The sequence below is a fragment of the Phocoena phocoena genome, chromosome 4 (assembly GCF_963924675.1).
Source record: "Phocoena phocoena chromosome 4, mPhoPho1.1, whole genome shotgun sequence".
In the NCBI taxonomy this organism is placed as follows: Eukaryota; Metazoa; Chordata; class Mammalia; order Artiodactyla; family Phocoenidae; genus Phocoena; species Phocoena phocoena.
In genome coordinates this window covers 74073700-74095605 of record NC_089222.1, presented here as the reverse complement: position 1 = coordinate 74095605, position 21906 = coordinate 74073700, and the positions used below count along the sequence as shown (strand labels likewise).

General features: G+C 36.9%; 1 protein-coding gene across 1 annotated transcript in view; it reads right to left on the bottom strand.

The window, feature by feature from the left end:
• Positions 1-21906, bottom strand: part of UBXN7 (UBX domain protein 7) — a 61874-nt gene that overhangs the window by 12179 nt on the left and 27789 nt on the right. The window contains exons 4-8 of the mRNA XM_065876521.1: positions 20564-20629; positions 19217-19329; positions 8574-8720; positions 7138-7228; positions 6355-6482 (exon numbers count right to left, since the gene is read on the bottom strand). Of these exons, the coding sequence (XP_065732593.1) occupies positions 6355-6482; positions 7138-7228; positions 8574-8720; positions 19217-19329; positions 20564-20629 (545 nt within the window). The remainder of the gene's footprint in view (positions 1-6354; positions 6483-7137; positions 7229-8573; positions 8721-19216; positions 19330-20563; positions 20630-21906) is intronic.

Here is a 21906-nt window from a genome sequence, read left to right as displayed (position 1 = left end):
ATTCTACGAGGTGACCATCACCCTGATATCAAAACCAGACAAACATACTACAAAAAAAGAAAATTACAGACCAATATCACTCATGAATATAGATGCAAAAATCCTCAACAAAATACTAGCAAACAGAATCCAACAACACATTACAAGGATCATACACCATGATCAAGTGGGATTTATCCCAGGGATGCAAGGTTTCTTCAATATACGTAAATCAATCAATGTGATACACCCTATTAACAAACTGAAGAATAAAAACCATATGATCATCTCAATAGATGCAGAAAAAGCTTTTGACACAATTCAACACCCATTTATGATAAAAACTCTCAAGAAAGTGGGCATAGAGGGAACCTACCTCAACATAATAAAGGCAATATATGACAAACCCAGGCAAACATCATTCTCAATGGTGAAAAACTGAAAGCATTTCCTCTAAGATCAGGAACAAGACAAGGATGTCCACTCTCACCACTGTTATTCAACATAGTTTTGGAAGTTCTAGCCACGGCAATCAGAGAAGAAAAAGAAATAAAAGGAATCCAAATCAGAAAAGAAGAAGTAAAGCTGTCACTGTTTGCAGATGACATGATACTATACTTATAGAATCTTAAAGATGCCACCAGAAAACTACTACAGCTAAACAATGAATTTGGTAAAGCTGCAGGATACAAAATTAATGTACAGAACTCTCTTGCATTCCTATATACTAATGATGAAATATCTGAAAGAGAAAATAAGGAAACACTCCCATTTACCATTGCAACAAAAACAATCAAAGACCTAGGAATAAACCTACCTAAGGAGACAAAAGACCTGTAGGCAGAAAACTATAAGACACTGATGAAAGAAATTAAACATGATACCAACAGATGGAGAGATATAACATGTTCTTGGATTGGAAGAATCAATCATGTGAAAATGACTATACTACCCAAAGCAATCTACAGATTCAATGCAATCCCTATCAAATTACCAATGGCATTTTTTACGGAACTGGAACAAAAACTCTTAAAATGTGTATGAAGACACAAAAGACCCTGAGGAGCCAAAGCAGTCTTGAGGGAAAAAAACGGAGCTGGAGGAATCAGACTTCCTGACTTCAGACTATACTACAAAGCTACAGTAATCAAGACACTGGCACTGGCACAAAAACAGAAACATAGATCAATGAAACAAAATAGAAAGCCCAGAGATAAACCCAAGCACCTATGGTCAACTAATCTATGACAAAGGAGGCAAGGATATACAATGGAGAAAAGACAGTCTCTTCAATAAGTGGTGCTAGGAGAACTGGACAGCTACATGTAAAAGAATGAAATTAGAACACTCCCTAACACCATACACAAAAATAAACTCAAAATGGATTAGAGACATAAATGTAAGACCGGACACTATAAAACTCTTAGAGGAAAACATAGGAAGAACACTCTTTGACATTAATCACAGCAAGATCTTTTTTCATCCACCTCCTAGAATAATGGAAATAAAAGCAAAAATAAACAAATGGGACCTAATGAAACGTGAAAGCTTTTGCACAGCAAAGGAAACTGTAAGCAAGCCGAAAAGACAACCCTCAGAATGGGAGAAAATATTTGCAAACAAATCAACGGACAAAGGATTAATCTCCAACATATATAAACAGCTCATGCAGCTCAATATTAAAAAAACAAACAAGCCAATCCAAAAATGGGCAGAAGACCTAAATACACATTTCTCCAAAGAAGACATACAGATGGCCAAGAAGCAAACGAAAAGCTGCTCAACATCACTAATTATTACAGAAATGCAAATCAAAACTACAATGAGGTATCATCTCATACCAGTTAGAACGGGCATCATGGGAAAATCTACAAACAACAAATGCTGGAGAGGGTGTGGAGAAAAGGGAACCCTCTTGCACTGTTGGTGGGAATGTAAATTGATACAGCCACTATGGAGAACAGTATGGAGGCTCCTTAAACTAAAAATAGAACTACCATATGATCCAGCAATCCCACTACTGGACATATACCCAGAGAAAACCGTAATTCAAAAAGACACATGCATCTCAATGTTCATTGCAGCACCATTTACAATAGGCAGGTAATGGAAGCAACCTAAATGCCCACTGACAGACGAATGGATAAAGAAAATGTGGTACACATATACAACATAACATTACTCAGCCATAAAAAGGAACGAAATTGAGTCACCTGTAGAGACGTGGATGGATCTAGAGACTGTCATACAGAGTGAAGTAAGTCAGAAAGAGAAAAACAAATATCGTATATTAACACATATATGTGGAACCTAGAAAAATGGTACAGATGAACCTGTTTGCAGGGCATAAATTGAGACACAGATGTAGAGAACAAACGTATGGACACCAAGGGTGGAAAGCGGCGGGGGTGGTCGTGTGATGGATTTGGCGATTGGGATTGACATGTATACACTGATGTGTATAAAACTGATGACTAATAAGGACCTGCCGTATAAAAAAATAACTTAAATTAAAAAAAACGTTTGTACCACGTTAAAAAAAAGAAAATGACTATACTACCCAAAGCAATCTACAGATTCAATGCAATCCCTATCACACTACCACTGGCATTGTTCACAGAACTAGTACAAAATATTTCACAATTTGTATGGAAACACAAATGACCCGGAATAGCCAAAGCAATCTTGAGAAAGAAAAACGGAGCTGGAGGAATCAGGCTCCCTGACTTCAGACTATACTACAAAGCTACAGTAATCAAGACAGTATGGTAGTGGGACAAAAACAGAAATACAGATCAATGGAACAGGGTAGAAAGCCCAGAGATAAACCCATGCATATATGTTCACCCTATCTTTGATAAAGGAGGCAAGAATATACAATGGAGAAAAGACAGCCTCTTCAATAAGTGGTGCTGGGAAAACTGGACAGCTACATGCAAAAGAATGAAATTAGAACGCTTCCTAACACCATACACAAAAATAAACTCAAAATGGATTAAAGACTTAAATGTAAGGCCAGACACTATCAAACTCTTAGAGGAAAACACAGGCAGAACACTCTATGACATAAATCACAGCAAGATCCTTTTTGACCCACATCCTAGAGAAATGGAAATAAAAACAAAAACAAACAAATGGGACCTAATGAAACTTGAAAGCTTTTGCACAGCAAAGGAAACCATAAACAAGATGAAATGACAACCCTCAGAATGGGAGAAAATATTTGCAAATGAAGCAACTGACAAAGGATTAAATTCCAAACTTTACAAGCAGCTCAATATCAAAAAAACAACCAACCCAATCCAAAAATGGGCAGAAGACCTAAACAGACATTTCTCCAAAGAAGATACACAGATTGCCAACAAACACATGAAAGAATGCTCAACATCATTAATCATTAGAGAAATGCAAATCAAAACTACAATGCAATATCATCTCACACCAGTCAGAATGGCCATCATCAAAAAATCTACAAACAATAAATGCTGGAGAGGGTGTGGAGAAAAGGGGACTCTCATACACTGTTGGTGGGAATGTAAACTGATACAGCCACTATGGAGAACAGTATGGAGGTTCCTTAAAAAACTAAAAATAGAACTACCACATGACCCAGCAATTGCACTACTGCGCATTTACCCTGAGAAAACCATAATTCAAAAAGAGTCATGTTCCACAATGTTCACTGCAGCTCTATTTACAATAGCCAGGACATTGAAGCAACCTAAGTGTCCACTGACAGATGAATGGATAAAGAAGATGTGGCACATATATAAAATGGAATATTACTCAGCCATAAAAAGAAACAAAATTATTTGTAGTGAGGTGGATGGACCTAGAGTCTGTCATACAGAGTGAAGTAATTCAGAAAGAGAAAAACAAATACCGTATGCTAACACGTATATATGGAATCTAAAAAAAAAAAAAAAAAAAACTGGTCATGAAGAACCCAGGGAAAGATGGGAATAAAGACGCAGACCTACTAGAGAATGGACTTGAGGACACAGGGTAGGGGAAGGGTAAGCTGGGACAAAGTGAGAGAGTGGTAGGTTATATATGGACATATAAACACTACCAAATGTAAAACAGATAGCTAATGGGAAGCAGTCGCATAGCACAGGGAGATCAGCTCGTTGCTTTGTGACCAGATAGAAGGGTGGGATAAGGAGGGTGGGAGGGAGACGCAAGAGGGAAGAGATATGGGGATATATGTATAACTGATTCAGTTTGTTATAAAGCAGAAACTAACACACCATTGTAAAGCAATTATACTCCAATAAAAACGTTAAAATAAAAAAGAAAGTTGATAAATTGGATTTAATCAACATTTTAAAATTTGCTCTTCAAAAACACCATCGTGAAATGAATAAGCAAGCAACAAACTGAAAAAAAAATATCTGCAAACCATATATCCAACAAAGGACTTATATCTTAAGTCCTTACAACTCAGTTAAAAGATATACAACCCAGGGGCCTTCCCTGGCGGTCCAGTGGTTAAGACTCCACACTTCCACTGCAAAGGTCACGGGTTTCATTCCTGGTCAGGGAACTAAGATTCCACATGCTGCACAGCACGGGCCCCACCCCCCCACAAAGAGATATACAACCCAGTAAGAGAAAAATGAGCCTGAGATCTGAATAGGCTCTTTACCAAAAGAGACAGAAGGTAAAAAAGCACATGAAAAGATGCTCATATCTAAACTTGTCAAACTGCAAATTTTAAATATACTCAGTTACTAGACATTAATTATACTTCAACAAAGCTATGAAATTTTTCAAAATAAACTTAAATAGCACTCACAAGAAAGCAAACAGATGTGCTCACGTGACATACAATGGCTTGGACTGACTACAGATAATAACACTGTGTATCATGAAGGCTGATTTTAAAGAATGACATTATGATGGACTCTGTTAGTTTCCTATTTTACACCCAGTCTTCTTTGCTTCCTTATTAAAAGAACCTCAACTGTGTACAAGAAAATGTGTCCAGCTAAAACAAGCAGAACTCTTTATCTGTGGCTGTTTTACCTTTGTAATAGAGACGCCACCCCCTTCCCTCCTTGTCCATGCTGGAATACGGGAGCGCAGCATCTGTACTGTGACCACGAGGACACAAGCCAATACTAAGGATGGAGGGGGACAAAAACGGGGAGGAACCTGGTTCCTTGATGACATCCACATGAGTCAAGTCTTAGACTGCTTGCCTCTGAACTTCTTGTTGAGAAAAGATGTCTTCCTTGTTTAAGCCATTATTTGTTGCTGTGCCTCTTGCACATAGTTGATCAAAATTTGTAACAGTGAGAGAATTTAGTTCAGAAGTGGGGTCTGAGGTACTAGTCACCCAAATCAGCCCTATGTCACTATTCAATTTTATGGTCCTACTCTTTTCCCTACTAAGTCCCTTAACTTTTATAAGAGATCTAGTGAGATTTTAAACTCAATTTATATTGTAATTCATCAACTCACAAGCTCAGGCTCTGTGTTTTGACAGTATCAGCCTATGACTGTAAAAGATGAGAAAACTCTCTTAGGGAAATCACAGAAACTTCCTGGGTTTTTTAATACCTTAAGAAAGAATTCTACTTAAGTAAAATTTCTGAGTAATGGAGGGGAGAAAAAAGAATTCTATACAAATCCTTGGCAAGCACCCATAGCCTCTCCTTAAGTGGGCACTTTATTCTAGGTAATAACTTAAGGAACTGTTTCATTACTGCATGATATTGGACTGCTAAAGTCATATCCTCTGTAACTAATTTTAATCTCACAGCCATCAAACCCAAACAGTTGCTACAACCAGTGTGAGATTCCCACATCTTTGAAGGTCTCCTACTTGCAACTAATCTTACTATCAATTATCAAATAGGTCTGCCTAGTAATAGCATATTATAGAAATCAAATATAGAAATCATCTTTGGGTGGGCCTGAGACCCAGGTCCTAAAGGTATGTAACCAGCAATAATGCCCAATTACACCATGAGAGTTGTTCTAGCAAAAATACCATTTCCGCTGCTGCTCAGACCTGGATTCCAAAAGTCCAAGCAGTGCTGCCCCTGAAGAAGTGGGTTTTTCTGTTACCAGGCTTGCTGGTCAGTCTTCCTGCTCACTGCTACATATTCATATTGTTTACTTCTAAATCCAGGTCTTAGGTCACATGCCTGATCCTAGGAGATGGGAAGTATGAATCCTGTAATTTCATTGAGAAGAGAGAACCCTTACGTAGGAAACTATCAAAATGTAAGATGTTGTGCAGCCACAAATTGTAACTGTCCACCACTTACATTATTATCTTTACCATCTTTACCTGAAACATTTCACACAAGACACTTCTACACAGTGACAGTTAACTGCCCATCACCACTTTTTAGTCATACTTACTGAACGGGCACATTTTTTGGGGGGACTGCTAGAAAGTCCATCCAGTTGCCCGTGTTCACCCAGAAATCCTGTTACTTGATCCAAGAAAGAAGATACGTCTAACTGGTGCCACTCTACTAGCTTCTGACCTAAAGATTAAAAACCAGGATATAGAAATAAAATCAACACTCTTTCTGAATTCTCACTAAGTATTTCTTTCAGCATATACATAATTAAAATTTACTGGGAACATATCCCCACCCAACACCAGCTTAAGTTACATAGTGTCTTCATAACCTAGGGGATACATTAATTATAACCAACCTAAGAGATTCCCAGCCATCATGATGGAGGAACTACTTTATCTACTGATATCATTTATTGCCATTTAGGAAGAAGAGATTCAGAGAAAGCAATACTTATATAAAACTCAATCAATTAATAATAAACCCAGCTCTACCCTCTGCTTCTTTGGTGGGATTACAACCAGTACCTGAACAATCTTAACATTTTAGTGACCTAAGGGGATTCCTTACAAATCATAAGGAAGATAAACAGTTATTCTTTGAAAGAAGAGAACTGCACAAATATAAAATACTACCATCTCCCAAAGTTGTTGGAAACATATTCCCTAAATACACACATCAATAGGTGTTTAAATAATTCTAAAGGGCATGAACAAGAACCCTTCAACTAAATTACTACAAACAATTTTGAAACTGGGCCCAGTCAAATACTAAAGATTATTTAGGTAACTGAAAGTTAAATAATAGGTTAAAGACCATAAGCTGAAATAACCCTTACCTGTCCGTGGATCCAAGATGGAAACATAGGGGAAATCCCCTAGCTTATAAAACTGTATGTATCTCTGACCTTCCTCACTGTCATGATAAACCTGTTAAATCATTGATATTAAAAAAAAAAAATCAGCCTCTTAGAAAAGTACTAGCTATATCCTTGTTATATACCAACAGCAATTAAAGAGAAAATGAAGGTCACCAAGTGTGAACTCCCTCCACTTCCTGCCCTCAGTCACTTGTGAAACTTACATAAATACAGCAATCCATTCTTCCTCATTTCCCAGTTCAAAGAGGTATTGCTCTTCCTTTTCAAGTTATCTGTCTACCTATTTCATTCCTGACTCTCAACCACATATATCCTAATAAATCACAATATATTAAGATTATAAGTTCAAGTGCATAGCATACTGCTAGGCAAAGAGACGCTCAATCAACAGTCGCTGAATAAAAGGTTACCATTCAGAAAAGAATTTACTGAATTTAGGGGCCTATAAAACATGAACAGGCAAATTACTAACATTAATAGCATGTCTTACAGTGGGGAAAAGATTAAGTTCATTCAGAAGTATTGATTTTATAAAAAAAATGTTTTTGGCTGTGTCACACAGCATACAGAATCTTAGTTCCCTGACCAGGGATCAAACCCATGCCCCCTGTGGAAGCAGAGTCCTAACCACTGGACCGCCAGGGAATTCCCTATAATTTTTCATAATATAAACAATTGGAGCACAATCATCTACCCTTAGCTTGGTAATTTATATAAAAAGAAACCAGAGCCAGTAAGACTAAGTGACAAGTTTAAGGACAAACAATTAAAGACTATCAAACTCAAGCTAAAATCCACGTCTTAGTCAAATGTTTTTTGATTACTTCAAGATCTTCTACAGTTCCCACTATCAATTATAGTAGCCATTAGAACATGTGCTACTAAAGCATTTGAAATGTGACTAGTCCTAACAGCTGTACTGTAAGTGTAAAATACATACCAGATCCTGAAGGCTTAACACCAAAAAAAAAAAAATCAAAACACCTCATCAATATTTTAATATTAGTTTTATATTAGAGATACTGATTTTTAAAATATATTAAAATCAATTGCCTGTTTCTTTTGACCCTTTTAAATGTGGCTACTAGAAAATTTTGAATCACATTACATTTCTATTGAACAGTACAGCTGCACACTCTATCAAGACGTTCAAACTCTTCTGAGATATGAATACTATACGGTTTACACGGCTTGGTTCCTTTTTTCCTCCTTCCCTTCATTGCTGCCCTTTCACTTATCCTTACTATTTCAGCCATTATGGGTGGTTTTACTTCTTCATATGTCAAAATTTAACTCAGTTATGAATTTTTTCCAGTTTATAACCCAATTCCTCTTCCCCGACATCCCACATACCAAAGTAAAACACTACAAAATTTTTAATGAACTCTCCCCACCTGCCAGAAAATGAAATGTTCTCGGATAATATTCTTCACAGCTTCATTGCTCCATACGTCACGGTTGAGGCACTGGCATGCAAAGTCTTGTACATTCTGAATGTTTATCATCAGCCACTTATTCTGCATCTGGCCACACTCTTTGGCCTGTAAGAGTAAAGTTACATAACAATTGTTAGAAAGATTTTCTACTTGGTAACTGGTATGTTTCAGAATTCAAAAGCTGTCCTTTTTCCATATAAATACTAAGTTTTTTCCCCCAAGTATGGCATCTATAGCTTTCAGTGTGTAAACATTAATTACAGGCTTCCCTGGTGGTTCAGTGGTTAAGAATCCACCTGCCAACACAGGGGACACGGATTCATGCCCTGGTCCGGGAAGATCCCATGTGCCGCGAAGCAACTAAGCCCGCGAGCCATAACTACTGAGCCCATGTGCCAAAACTACTGAAGCCTGCACACCTAGAGCCCGTGCTCCACAGCAAGAGAAGCCACTGCAATGAGAAGCCCACACACTGCACCAACGAGTAGCCCCCGCTCGCTGCAACTAGAGAAAGCCCGCGCGCAGCAACGAAGACCCAAAGCGGCCAAAAATAAAATAAATAAAATTTAAAATTAAAAAAAAAATAATTACATTATTTTGCTTATATGTATATAGTTATACTGTCCATTTGCAAGCATTTCTCAAATTTAAATGAACTGTTTTCCTTTTATTCACTGTTATTTGTTATAGTAGCTGGATTTTTATTGTACATGTAAACATCTTTACCTGAAAAAGATTCCACAAACAAGGGCAACAAGTCACATAATTCTATTGTGCTGTCAACCCCTATCCACAAATATATCTCTCCTTTTTAATAGTTGTAACTAGTATGTGCATATTAGTTTATGTTGTTTTATTTTCTTCAACATCATTTTCTATAAACATTTCCAAATATATTCATCTCGATTATTAGGCATGTGGTATTTCATAGAATCACTCTAAATCTTTCAGTAAAAGCTGCTGAGGATTTTTTCTCTCAGGGTTGTTTTCTTAGGAGTGTATTTCAAAATTGAGATTACAGATCAAAGAATGTTTCAGAATAATCTCCAAAAGACTCCCCAATTTATAGCACAATTATCAATCACGAGTGCGTGAGTGTGCACTTTCTTTTTTGCCTCACATTTCCTCATCACCATAATGACCTAAGAAATATTGCTGAACTGGAAAAGAATGGCAGAAAAGCAAATGAACAAATGCTACCTCAAACCTTTGCACAGAAACAATGAAATGAAAGCTATAGTTTTGAATAATTTTTTCCTGGAACAATATTTTTTTCCAAATCAGTTTGACATGGGAAAATCTTAAGAATCAATTAACTCAGGTTAACAACAATTGAAGAACATACATCATTTTCGAGGTACTGGAGAATATAAGACTAAGAATATCTTTTGTTTTATAACAAAGTTTACACAGTCTTACAAAAATTGTTATCCTATTTTTCTGTACAAATCCGCCAGAGAAAATAATTTTATAATATTCATTACTGATTCCACAGGTGAAAACCCAAGTTCTAAAAGGAAATAGTCCTATATTGAGCCAGAAAGCTACAATTAACTGGTCAAAAGCTTATTTTTAAGTATACAAATTTAATAAAATAACTCTCTGCTTCTAGAAAGTAATAGTATTCCAGTTAATTCCTTGCCTATAGTAAGCACATAGATTCGATAAATGGGAGATAAATGAGTAATTATATTGCTTTAACTGAAGAAAAAGTATTTGAGAATGAAGAAAAAAACACACTCTAGAGAGACAGATTGAAGAGTACATAATCCCTATAATAAAGTAAATTTATTAAGTCTGCCTCAACTACAACACTGACCAAAAAAAAGTATAACGAACTTCCCTGGTGGTCCCATGGCTAAGACTCCACACTCTCAATGCAGGGGGCCCAGGTTCGATCCCTGGTCAGGGAACTAGATCCCACATGTCGCAACTAAAGATGCTGCAAGCCGCAACTAAAGATCCCGCATGCCGCCACAATGATCCCACATGCCGCAACTAAGACCCGGTGCAGCCAAATAAATAATTTTTTTTTTTTAAAGTATAACACTGAAAAATAATAAAAGTCCAGAATTCAAAAACAATGGAGAGTCATTTGCTATTGTTTTTAAAAATTCATTTATTCACATTCACACTTTCATTCATTCAGATTCATTCATTTGACAAATATTTGAGGATCTATCATGTTTCAGGTACAGTTATAGATGCTGGATTTATAGCAGTTACCAAAACAAAAAACCCCTGACTTCATGAAGTTTACATTGGGAGAAAACTTATACAAGCAAAAGAAACTGGAAGATGTTGTTAAGAAAGTACTTCTAATATAAATCAAAACTACAATGAGGTACCACCTCACACCAGTCAAAATGGCCACATTAAAAAATCTACAAATCTGGAGAGGGTGTGGAGAAAAGGGAACCCTCCTACACTGTTGGTAGGAAGGTAAACTGGTGCAGCCACTATGGAAGACAGTATGTAGGTTCCTTAAAACACTAAAAATAGGGCTTCCCTGGTGGCGCAGTGGTTGAGAGTCCACCTGCTGATGCAGGGGACGTGGGTTCGTGCCCCGGTCCGGAGCCTGTGCTCCACAACGGAAGAGGCCACAATGGTGAGAGGCCCAAGTACCGCAAAAAAAAAAAAAAAACTAAAAATAGAGCTACTATATGATCCAGCAATCCCACTCCTGGGCATATATCCCAATAAAACTATAATTCGAAAAGATATATGAACTCGTATGTTCATAGCAGCACTATTCACAATAGCCAAGACATGGAAACAAGCTAAATGTCCATCAACAGGTGAATGGATAAAGAAGATGTGGTACATATATACAATGGAATACTACTCAGCCATAAAAAAGAACAAAATAATGCCATTTACAGCAACATGGATGCAACTAGAGATTATCATACTAAGTGAAGTAAGTCCAATAGAGAAAGACAAATACCGTATGATACTACTGATATGTGGAATCTAAAATATGACACAAATAACCTAATTTAGGAAACAGGAACAGGCTCACAGACATAGAGAACAGACTTGTGGTTGCCAAGGGGGAGAGCGGGTGAGGGAGGGATGGACTGGGAGTTTGGGATTAACAGATGCAAACTATTATATATAGAATGGATAAACAATAAGGTCCTACTGTATAGCACAGGGAACTATATTTAATATCCTGTGATAAACCATAATAGAAAAGAATATGAAAAAGAATGTATAAATATGTGTAACTGAATCACTTTGCTGTGCAGCAGAAATTAACACATTATAAATCAACTATTCTTCAATTAAATTAAAAAAAAAAAGAAATTACTTCTAGAAAGAAGGGCCCCAAAAAAACACAAATTTCATGTAAAGCAGCAATGTCTGGAGGGAACATAAGAGAATCTTATATAATCTCACTAAGTATACTAGTTATATGAGTCAAGGACGAAGAGGTGAGAGTGGGCCATGGGACAAATGATGAACCTTTCCTCTTGGAATTCATTAGGTTGTTCTGAATCAATATTCAAAAGCCATTATAGAGAAACCCAAGAGCAAGTGTGGCTATACCAAATAGAGAGGTATGTGACAGGGTCTATCTGTGATAATGGGAGAACAGTGAGAGAGTAACATCTCTCCCAGTCCCAAACAGATCAGAAAAGTATGAAAAGAGGATACAGAGGAAAAGATAATTTGCTTGAATAAATATATATGCATAAAGTCAAAAAGGAAATATATTAAAATACGCACAATACTTTCTTATGTAAATGGAAACTACTATTATTTTTCCTTGCTGTTTTTTCTATAATTTTTGCCTAATTTGAATAAAAATATAAGCTATGTATAAAGTTTATTTAGAAAAACTTAATCTTATGTATTTTGTTTCTGAATCAGTTCTTTATATTTTAACTAAAATGTTTTTACTTGCATTTATAGCAAGTACTTTTGAAGTTAACAAAGTACTCTTAGTAGGACTAAGTGCATGTGCAATTGAATGGCAATTTTTATATTTTTTTTATATTTTATAAACTTATTTTATTTTTGGCTGCATTTCCTCTTTGTTGCTGCATGCGGGCTTTCTCTAGTTGCGGCAAGTGGGGGCTACTCTTCGTTGTGGTGCGCAGTCTTCTCATTAAGGTGACTTCTCTTGTTGCGGAGCACAAGCTCTAGGCACACAGGCTTCAGTAGTTGTGGCTTGCAGGCTCTAGAGTGCCGGCTCAGTAGTTGTGGAGCATGGGCTTAGCTGTACCGCAGCATGTGGGATCTTCCTGGACCAGGGCTTGAACCTGCATCCCCTGCACTGGCAGGCGGATTCTTAACCACTGCACCACCAGGGAAGCCCTGAATGGCAATTTTAACAAATAAACATGTATTTCTTATGAAAATAAGGAATATTATGGAAATTGTTCTGATTCTTTCTGTACAATATACTCTAGATTATACCACTCAATCATTTAACAAAGATTTTGGGCAACTGTGTGCCAGACACCCCTCTATGCACTGTGAATATACAATAAATAAAACAAAATTCCTGTGTTCATGGAACTTACATGCTAATGGGAAAGAAGAAAACCTAAGAAATGTTCCCTTGCCCGGATCAGATTATTCATCCTAAGTCTCATGCTCACTCAGCTCCAGCTACACTGGTTTCTTTGGCTGTACCAGAAATTTGCCCACGCTCTTTCCAACACCAGTGCCTATACACTTAACTGTTTTTCTGCTCTTCCCTGATACGCTTCTATGATTTACATTCCCTCACTTCTTTCAGGTTTCTACTCAAATCTCATTCTTTCAGAAATATATCCTCATCTTCCTATCTGAATCAGTCCTCTCTCATCACAATTATAAAAGTGTGTGAAACCTATGAAATCAACCTTGCTTTTCATTTGCCTATAAGAGCACATGCACCTTAATGTCCCCAAACAGAATAGTCCTCTCTTTGTCCTTCCCTTATTCTATTTTATTCTTTCTCCCAGCAACTACTGTAACCTGAAATTTCTCTGTGTCAAACACATACATACAAAAATATATACATATATATACACTAAATATGTTATATAGGTATTGTTTTTTATTTGCTGGTAGTCTGTTTCTCCCTCTAGATTATAAATTTTTTGATGGCAAAGGACTTTGTATAATTTGTTTACCACAACCTCCCTGTGGCAGAAACTGCTTATAGGTAACAAATATCTATTTTTCCCTACTCCTTAATAGAATCTCCAAAGAAAAAGAAATAAAAGGAATACAAATTGGAAAAGAAGAAGTAAAACTGTCACTGTTTGCAGATGACATGATACTATACGTAGAGAATCCTAAAGATGCCACCAGAAAAGTACTAGAGCTAATCAATGAATTTGGTAAAATTGCAGGATACAAAATTAATGCACAAAAATCTCTTGCATTCCTACACAGTAACGATGAAAAATCTGAAAGAGAAATTAAGGAAACACTCCCATTTACCATTGCAACAAAAAGAATACCTAGGAATAAATCTACCTAGGGAGACAAAAGAACTGTATGCAGAAAACTATCAGACACTGATGAAAGAAATTAAACATGATACCAACAGATGGAGAGATATACCATGTTCTTGGATTGAAAGAATCAATATTGTGAAAATGACTATACTACCCAAAGCAATCTACAGATTCAATGCAATCCCTATCAAATTACCAATGGCATTTTTTACAGAACTAGAACAAAAACTCTTAAAATTTGTATGGAGACAGAAAAGAACCCAAATAACCAAAGCAGTCTTGAGGGAAAAAAACGGAGCTGGAGGAATCAGACTCTGTGACTTCAGACTATACTATAAAGCTACAGTAATCAAGACAATATGGTACGGCACAAAAACAGAAACACAGATCAATGGAACAAAATGAAAGCCCAGAGATAAACCCACGCACCTATGGTCAGCTAATCTATGACAAAGGAGGCAAGGATATACAATGGAGAAAAGAGTCTCTTCAATAAGCGGTGCCAGGAGAACTGGACAGCTACATGTAAAAGAATGAAATTAGAACACTCCCTAACACCATACACAAAAATAAACTCAAAATGGATTAGAGACATAAATGTAAGACTGGACACTATAAAACTCTTAGAGGAAAACATAGGAAGAACACTCTTTGACATAAATCACAGCAAGATCTTTTTTCATCCACCTCCTAGAGTAATGGAAATAAAAGCAAAAATAAACAAATGGGACCTAATGAAACGTGAAAGCTTTTGCACAGCAAAGGAAACTGTAAGCAAGCCGAAAAGACAACCCTCAGAATGGGAGAAAATATTTGCAAACAAATCAACGGACAAAGGATTAATCTCCAAAATATATAAACAGCTCATGCAGCTCAATATTAAAAAAACAAGCCAATCCAAAAATGGGCAGAAGATCTAAATACACATTTCTCCAAAGAAGACAGACAGACGGCCAAGAAGCACATGAAAAGCTGCTCAACATCACTAATTGTTGAGAAATGCAAATTCAGAGAAATGCAAATCAAAATTACAATGAGGTATCACCTCACACCAGTTAGAATGGGCATCATTGGAAAATCTTCAAAAAACAAATGCTGGAGAAGGTGTGGAGAAAAGGGAACCCCTCTTGCACTGTTGGTGGGAATGTAAAGTGATACAGCCACTATAGAGAACAGTATGGAGGTTCCTTAAAAAACTAAAAACAGAATTACCATATGATCCAGCAATCCCACTACTGGGCATATACCCACAGAAAACCACAATTCAAAAAGACACATGCACCCCAATGTTCATTGCAGCACTATTTACAATAGCCAGGTCATGGAAGCAACCTAAATGCCCATTGACAGACGAATGGATAAAGAAGATGTGGTACATATATACAATGTAATACTACTCAGCCATAAAAAGGAACAAAACTGGGTCATCTGTTGAGACGTGGATGGATCTAGAGACTGTCATACAGAGTGAAGTAAGTCAGAAAGAGAAAAACAAATATCGTATATTAACGCATATATGTGGAACCTAGAAAAATGGTACAGATGAACCAGTTTTCAGGGCAGAAAATGAGACACAGATGTAGAGAACAAACGTATGGACACAAAGCAGGGAAAGCGGTGTGGGGGTGTTGGTGGTTGTGTGATGAATTGGGTGATTGGGATTGACATGTATACACTGATGTGTATAAAACTGATGAGTAGTAAGAACCTGCTGTATAAAAAAATAAATAAAATTTTAAAATTAAAAAAAAAATAGAGGGATTTCCTGGTGGTGCAGTGGCTGAGAGTCCGCCTGCCGATGCAAGGGACACGGGTTCATGCCCCGGTCCAGGAGGATCCCACATGCCGCGGAGTGGCTGGGCCTGTGAGCCATGGCTGCTGAGCCTGCGGGTCCAGAGCCTCTGCTCCGCAACGGGAGAGGCCACAGCAGTGAGAGGCCCGTGTACCGCAAAAAAATATATACATATAATCTCCAATTTTCAGCTAAGCATCTTGATTTCCTAGTGTCCTTTGCAAGTAGGTGTGGCCACACTGCTAAGTTCTGTTACCAAGTCCAAGCTCGCTCTGCTCGCCGCACGACAGGCCAATAAACCCAGAGATGAGGTGTTGAGGCAAGGGACTTTATTCAGAAAGCCGGTGGACCATGAGGATGGCAGACTAGTGTCTCAAAAGAACCACCTTATCGTGGTTTGGATGCCAGTTTCTTTTATAGAACAGAAAGGGGGAGGAGATGAGGAAGTAAAGTAAAAAGGCCGTTAATGTTTGCAAATATCCCCTGGAATGGCCAGCCTTGGGGAGGGGATGTGTTAATTTCTTCTTTCTTGCAGCCATCCACAGGTGGACAGGGTTAGGATGCTTCCCTGAACAAAGGCACTTTGGTTTAGCTTTCAGACAGAGGGGCAGGGTTCCCTGAGGCAGGCCATTATATATAGACAGTATCCTTTTAGTGAGCAAAAGCAGCAGAAAGCAACGGTTAAAGTAAAAGCAACAGATTCAATATGTAGTCAGATTTGGCTCTTCCCTGTTACAATTCTGGTCAATGGAATGTGAGAAGTGATGTGTATTACCTCTAGGTTGTGCCTTTAAAGGGAAAAGGTGTACCCTTCTCAGTCACTCCCTTCCTTCATGCTAACTGAAAAGCAAACACGGTAGTAAGCCACCTTGAATCATGTAGACAAGGGCAAGCAAGACCTTGCAGAATAGGACAGAAAAAACTGCATTCCTAATAACTTCATAGAGCAGAACCATCCTAACAGCATGGACTTCTATCTTGTTTAAGTTAATGTTTGTTTTATTCCTGGTCTCTCTCACACATAGTTAAATCTTTATCCCAATACACATAATCCCCATCCCCTAGAACAAGGCCTTGCAACAGGAGGCCTCACTAAATATTTACTGAATGAACAAGTGAACTAATCAATCTCTCATCTGGTTAGCATGAGCCAGAACCCTTGAACATGGTCTACCTCTAGTTACATTAAGAAATAATAAAGTCTATGAGCTTCCCTGGTGGCACAGTGGTTAAGAATCCACCTGCCAATGCAGGGGACATGGGTTTGAGCCCTGTTCTGGGAAGATCCCACATGCCGTGGAGCAACTAAGCCCATGCGCCACAACTATTGAGCCTGCGCTCTACAGCCTGTGAGCCACAACTACTGAGCCCGTGTGCCACAACTACTGAAGCCCATGCACCTAGAGCAGTGCTCCACAAGAGAAGCCACTGCACCGCAACAAAGATTAGCCCCTGCGTGCAGCAAGGAAGACCCAACGCAGCCAAAAATAAAATAAATTAAATTAAAAAAAAAAAAGAAAGAAAGAAGGAAGTCTATTTTCTACACCTATAAAACTGTGGCTCAGATCTATATCTAATTCAAACCTGTGGGTCCTGGCTGAGCAGCCAGACTATTCCTTTAATTTTTAATATTCACCTCTCTAAATTTCAGTGAACTTAATTTTGTATATTACTTCCCTAATTTCTATAAAACTAATGGATATATCATTAGTCATAATGAAATGCCTACTTTTTCTGGGAATGTTTATATCATTTAAAGGCTTGTAAATGATAAAGCTGAGTATTATCAGTGAAAAAAATGAAGATTGTTGAAAACAACATAGGTCACAAAATTCAAAGAAAAAAGGTGACACAACTTAACAAAATGAATCAAACTTCAGATGACAGTATCAAAAAAGATTCACGGGTTTCCCTGGTGGCACAGTGGTTGAGAGTCCACCTGCCGATGCAGGGGACATGGGTTCGTGCCCCGGTGCAGGAAGATCCCACATGCCGCGGAGCGGCTGGGCCCATAAGCTATGGCCGTGGAGCCTGTGCTCCGCAAAGGGAGAGGCCACAGGAGTGAGAGGCCCGCGTACCACAAAAAAAAAAAAAAAAAAAAAAAGATTCACATTTTCCCTTAATAACAAGCAGCAGAGTAACTGCTTTTTATGAGCCCAAAGTGACAAAATTAAATCAAGCTCAGAGTCATTTAGTTAAGCCCCAGAGCAACACAGAAGCTAATGAAAATAGAAAGCACATCAAAACAAACTCAGTTCCTTTTTGTCTTACATATTGTGCTATTCTGTCAATGGTTATATTATCACCAGAACAGTAGAAAGGATAGGCAGTTACCATGTTAAAGATCATGAACGAAAGATGAAGAAAACTGAGGAGACATCTAACCTGACGTCTTTGAGCTGATAAATGAACACCAGACTCCCTGAACTTTATTTACACAACAAAAAGAAACACATTTAATCAAATCTCCATCATCTGGATTTTGTTACACGTGGCCAAACACTTTCAGGTTTTACAATTCAGAAAATTAAAGAATTCAGAAGGAAAAAGCTTACAGTTAAATTTCTTAACCTAAATATTTCATTTAGGCTAGTTTAAGAATATGTCTAAGGACAAAATTTTTTTTAAAAAACAATCAAAATTCACTTCTAAATATGTAGCTACTAACGTCATTTTTACAGTTATTGTTTGGCCTACTTTATCCTAACAGAAAAGACTTACCTGAAATTTCAGTGATTTACATCTACAGAAATGCTCTTCTGATTCAAAAGAGAGTTAACACGATAGTCAACACACAAAAGCAAGTTGTTTGAACACTTCAACAGAAGAATATTTAAAATCCTAACTAAACGCATTCATTTACCAAATACCGTGTTCCTATTAAATGCTAGAGACTGGGTCCCACGGATCACCAAAATAAAAAGAAACATGGTTCCCCTGCCCTCAGTAAGCTTATAATTTAGCAGACAATCATATAAACCTGCTCCAGAAAGTTTTCCTTTGGCTTCAGCTAAATTAAAACAAGAACTAAGGGAGAACATACTCCGCAACCATAGGGATATTCTTTTAAAACACACTAGGATCCTCATAAAAATATGGGTAAAAGATACCTACAAACAACTCACAAATGGCCAAAACACACACACACACAATATTCTCAGCAGTAAGTAGTAATTAAAAATATATAAACTTTTAAGAAATATAAATCAATGTAACCTTCTAGGTATTTCATACTTACTAAGACGCCAATTCTCTATATGCTGAAAACTTTTTTTTGCTCTTAGAAGGAAAAACACCACTAAAAATGCAAGAAGATTCATAGCTCAGGCTTAGAATCTCCAACAACTTACTGTTTCAAAGCTGCCTTTATGCATCAAATCAATGGGTGGCCGGAAGAGATCTGCAAGGGTAGTTAGTTTCTTATCTATTGCGCCTCCATTTCTTAATTCCTGTTCTTGCCGAACTGCAACAAAGGAGGATGAGAAAGTTTCAATTAGCCATAAAATAAGTCATGAATCTTGCATTTAAAAAAAAATGTATCAGTGGCAAGAACTAACGAACAATGTGCTTGACCTCAAATGCAAATGCAAACATCTAAGGCTGACTCTGAAAAAAAATACAAAGCCAGGTGGGGCGGGAGTCTTAAGACTTGGGGCTGTCTATCCAAAGGTAAGGATAAAAATGGAAATTATGTAAGAGTCACTTATTCAAAATATTTCCTTCACATACTCAAAACTAACTTTAGCACAGGAGAAAACTTTCATCTTCATTTATCTATTTCTGAAACTCATCCTAATTTATCTAGCTACATTCTAGTTGTTTCTAGCTACATTCCCAATCTTGAAAGATTATGGCAGTGAGAGAGAATGACTACTGCTGTCATCTTCTCCTGGAAGGGCACAGGATTCCCTGGATGACCTGAGTCAGTCTGGATTCCACATCAACTCTCAAGTTACAAGACCTATCTGTGCTTCAATGAGCTCATTATAAATTATTACAAAATCAAATATGGTTCAAGAGTTTCTCATATATTCTCTAAACATAACTGTCTTTTCTCTAGGATTCCATTGCTAAATCAGTATTAAGTCCACTAAAAGGAGAAGGCCAAGACTCTCATTCTTATTCAACAGGAAGATATAAACCTATTCCAAACAACTGTTGCCACAATGTTAATAGTGGCTGCTTTGGGTAGTATGGCCTTTTCTTCTTCTATTTTCCAATCCCTATAATAACCATTTTCATTGTGGTCATTCCTTTAACTGACATATATCAGGATCCTGAGGAAAATCGGTTTTTTATTTTATTATAGTCAGCATTTAAGTGCTCATTCAGAAACAGATTAAGTTTGTAAATTACCATATTTCTCACATTATATCCATCTGCCTTATTCTTCTATAACCAAGTAGGTTAGAATCTGGAACAATTCAGCTCAAGGGGGAGTTAATAACAATCACAGACTGAATTCATAATTTAGTTTTTAAATAAGATGAATCCTCAAAGTTACTAGGCCTAATATTAATCATCTTCTTAAGAAAAAAAATTATATAAAACAAACTAGGATCTTGACCTGAAGGGGAGTGTGTGGGTGCTTTTCCACCTTGTGGTTTTAATCTGTGGGAGAGGAGACAGGGGAGAAAGACAATGAGAGAGGGAGAGGGAGGGAAAAAGAGATGATAAACTGGTTCACAGATACTTACTAGTTTCAGTTTGGAAATCCCGGAAACCATCAAATATTGAACGTGCAGGCCGTCGTCTTTTAGGAGCTATAGGAGGAAAAAATAGAATTGATACAAAAAGTTAAACATTAATTTTGTAACAATTCTAAAAATGTCCTTATCTATAGCAATTTCTTATTTTAAGACACTCAGATTCATAATAGTGCCCTCCTTCAAAATATAAAATACTTTAAAAACCTTCAAGGCATTCATACATAATTAACCATCTTGAGCCCAATCATATTTTACAAAAAAGAAAATTAAGGCCCAGTTGAAAAACTTGGCCAAACTTGTGTAAAAAGATAGGAAGAAAGATTTTGAGGATGACTTCCCATGGCGATGAAGCTACATACATGCTGCAAATACATAATTCAGGTTAGCCTAAATGATCTGCCTACCCTTTAGTATAATACTTGAGTAAGTTCTAAACCATAATATTTAAGAACTACCTCTTAGTAAGTGGATACACATGCAGAATTATAAACACCAAAAAACTGTAATTTCGGAAGAAAATTTTTTCCTACAGTTAACAGAAAAATGAACAGAACCAACGTCCTTTGATACCCTTGTATAGCGTCTATTACCCAGTCCTTAAGTATTGTACAGATAAAGCTGAAAAAGCAATCATCAACACGTTATCTTCCTGTATGTTCTTAAACATAAAGATTTTACCAGGTCTTAAATGGGAAAAGAATCTGAAAAAGAATAGATATATGTATATGTATAGCTGAATTACTTTGCTGTACACCTGAAACTAACACAACATTGTAAACCAACTATACTCCAATTAAAAAAAAGTTATTAGGTCATTTATACACATTACAGTAAATAAGGATATTTAATGATTCTTTCAATATGGGTAACAGTTATTCAGTTGGTTTATGGCAAGCCCCACGAGCACTGCCAGCATGTAACCAGAACAGTGCTACACATTAACAGATGATGATTACATAGTAAGATTAGACAGAAACTATAAAAGTCTCCCATCCCATGTCAAAGCATCTTCCCAACAGCCTGTGTTTGCCATTATATAGGGTAATTCTTTTAATCTAAGAACTACTGAGTAAAAAACAAAACAAAAAAATAACAAAAGAATGCAGAACCACATGTTAAAAAAATCCCACATTTGCTTAAAGCATTATCAAGTCAGTATATCATTTATGCACATATGTGTATCAGTATTTATATTAAAGAATCACAATATTATCTCTAGGAAAAGGAAATTTGGTAAAAATCAGAGACTTCCATATTTTAGCTTTGTACTGAATTTCAAAATTTAAACTGAATTTTACATATAAATTGTTTTATTTAAATAAATTATTAAT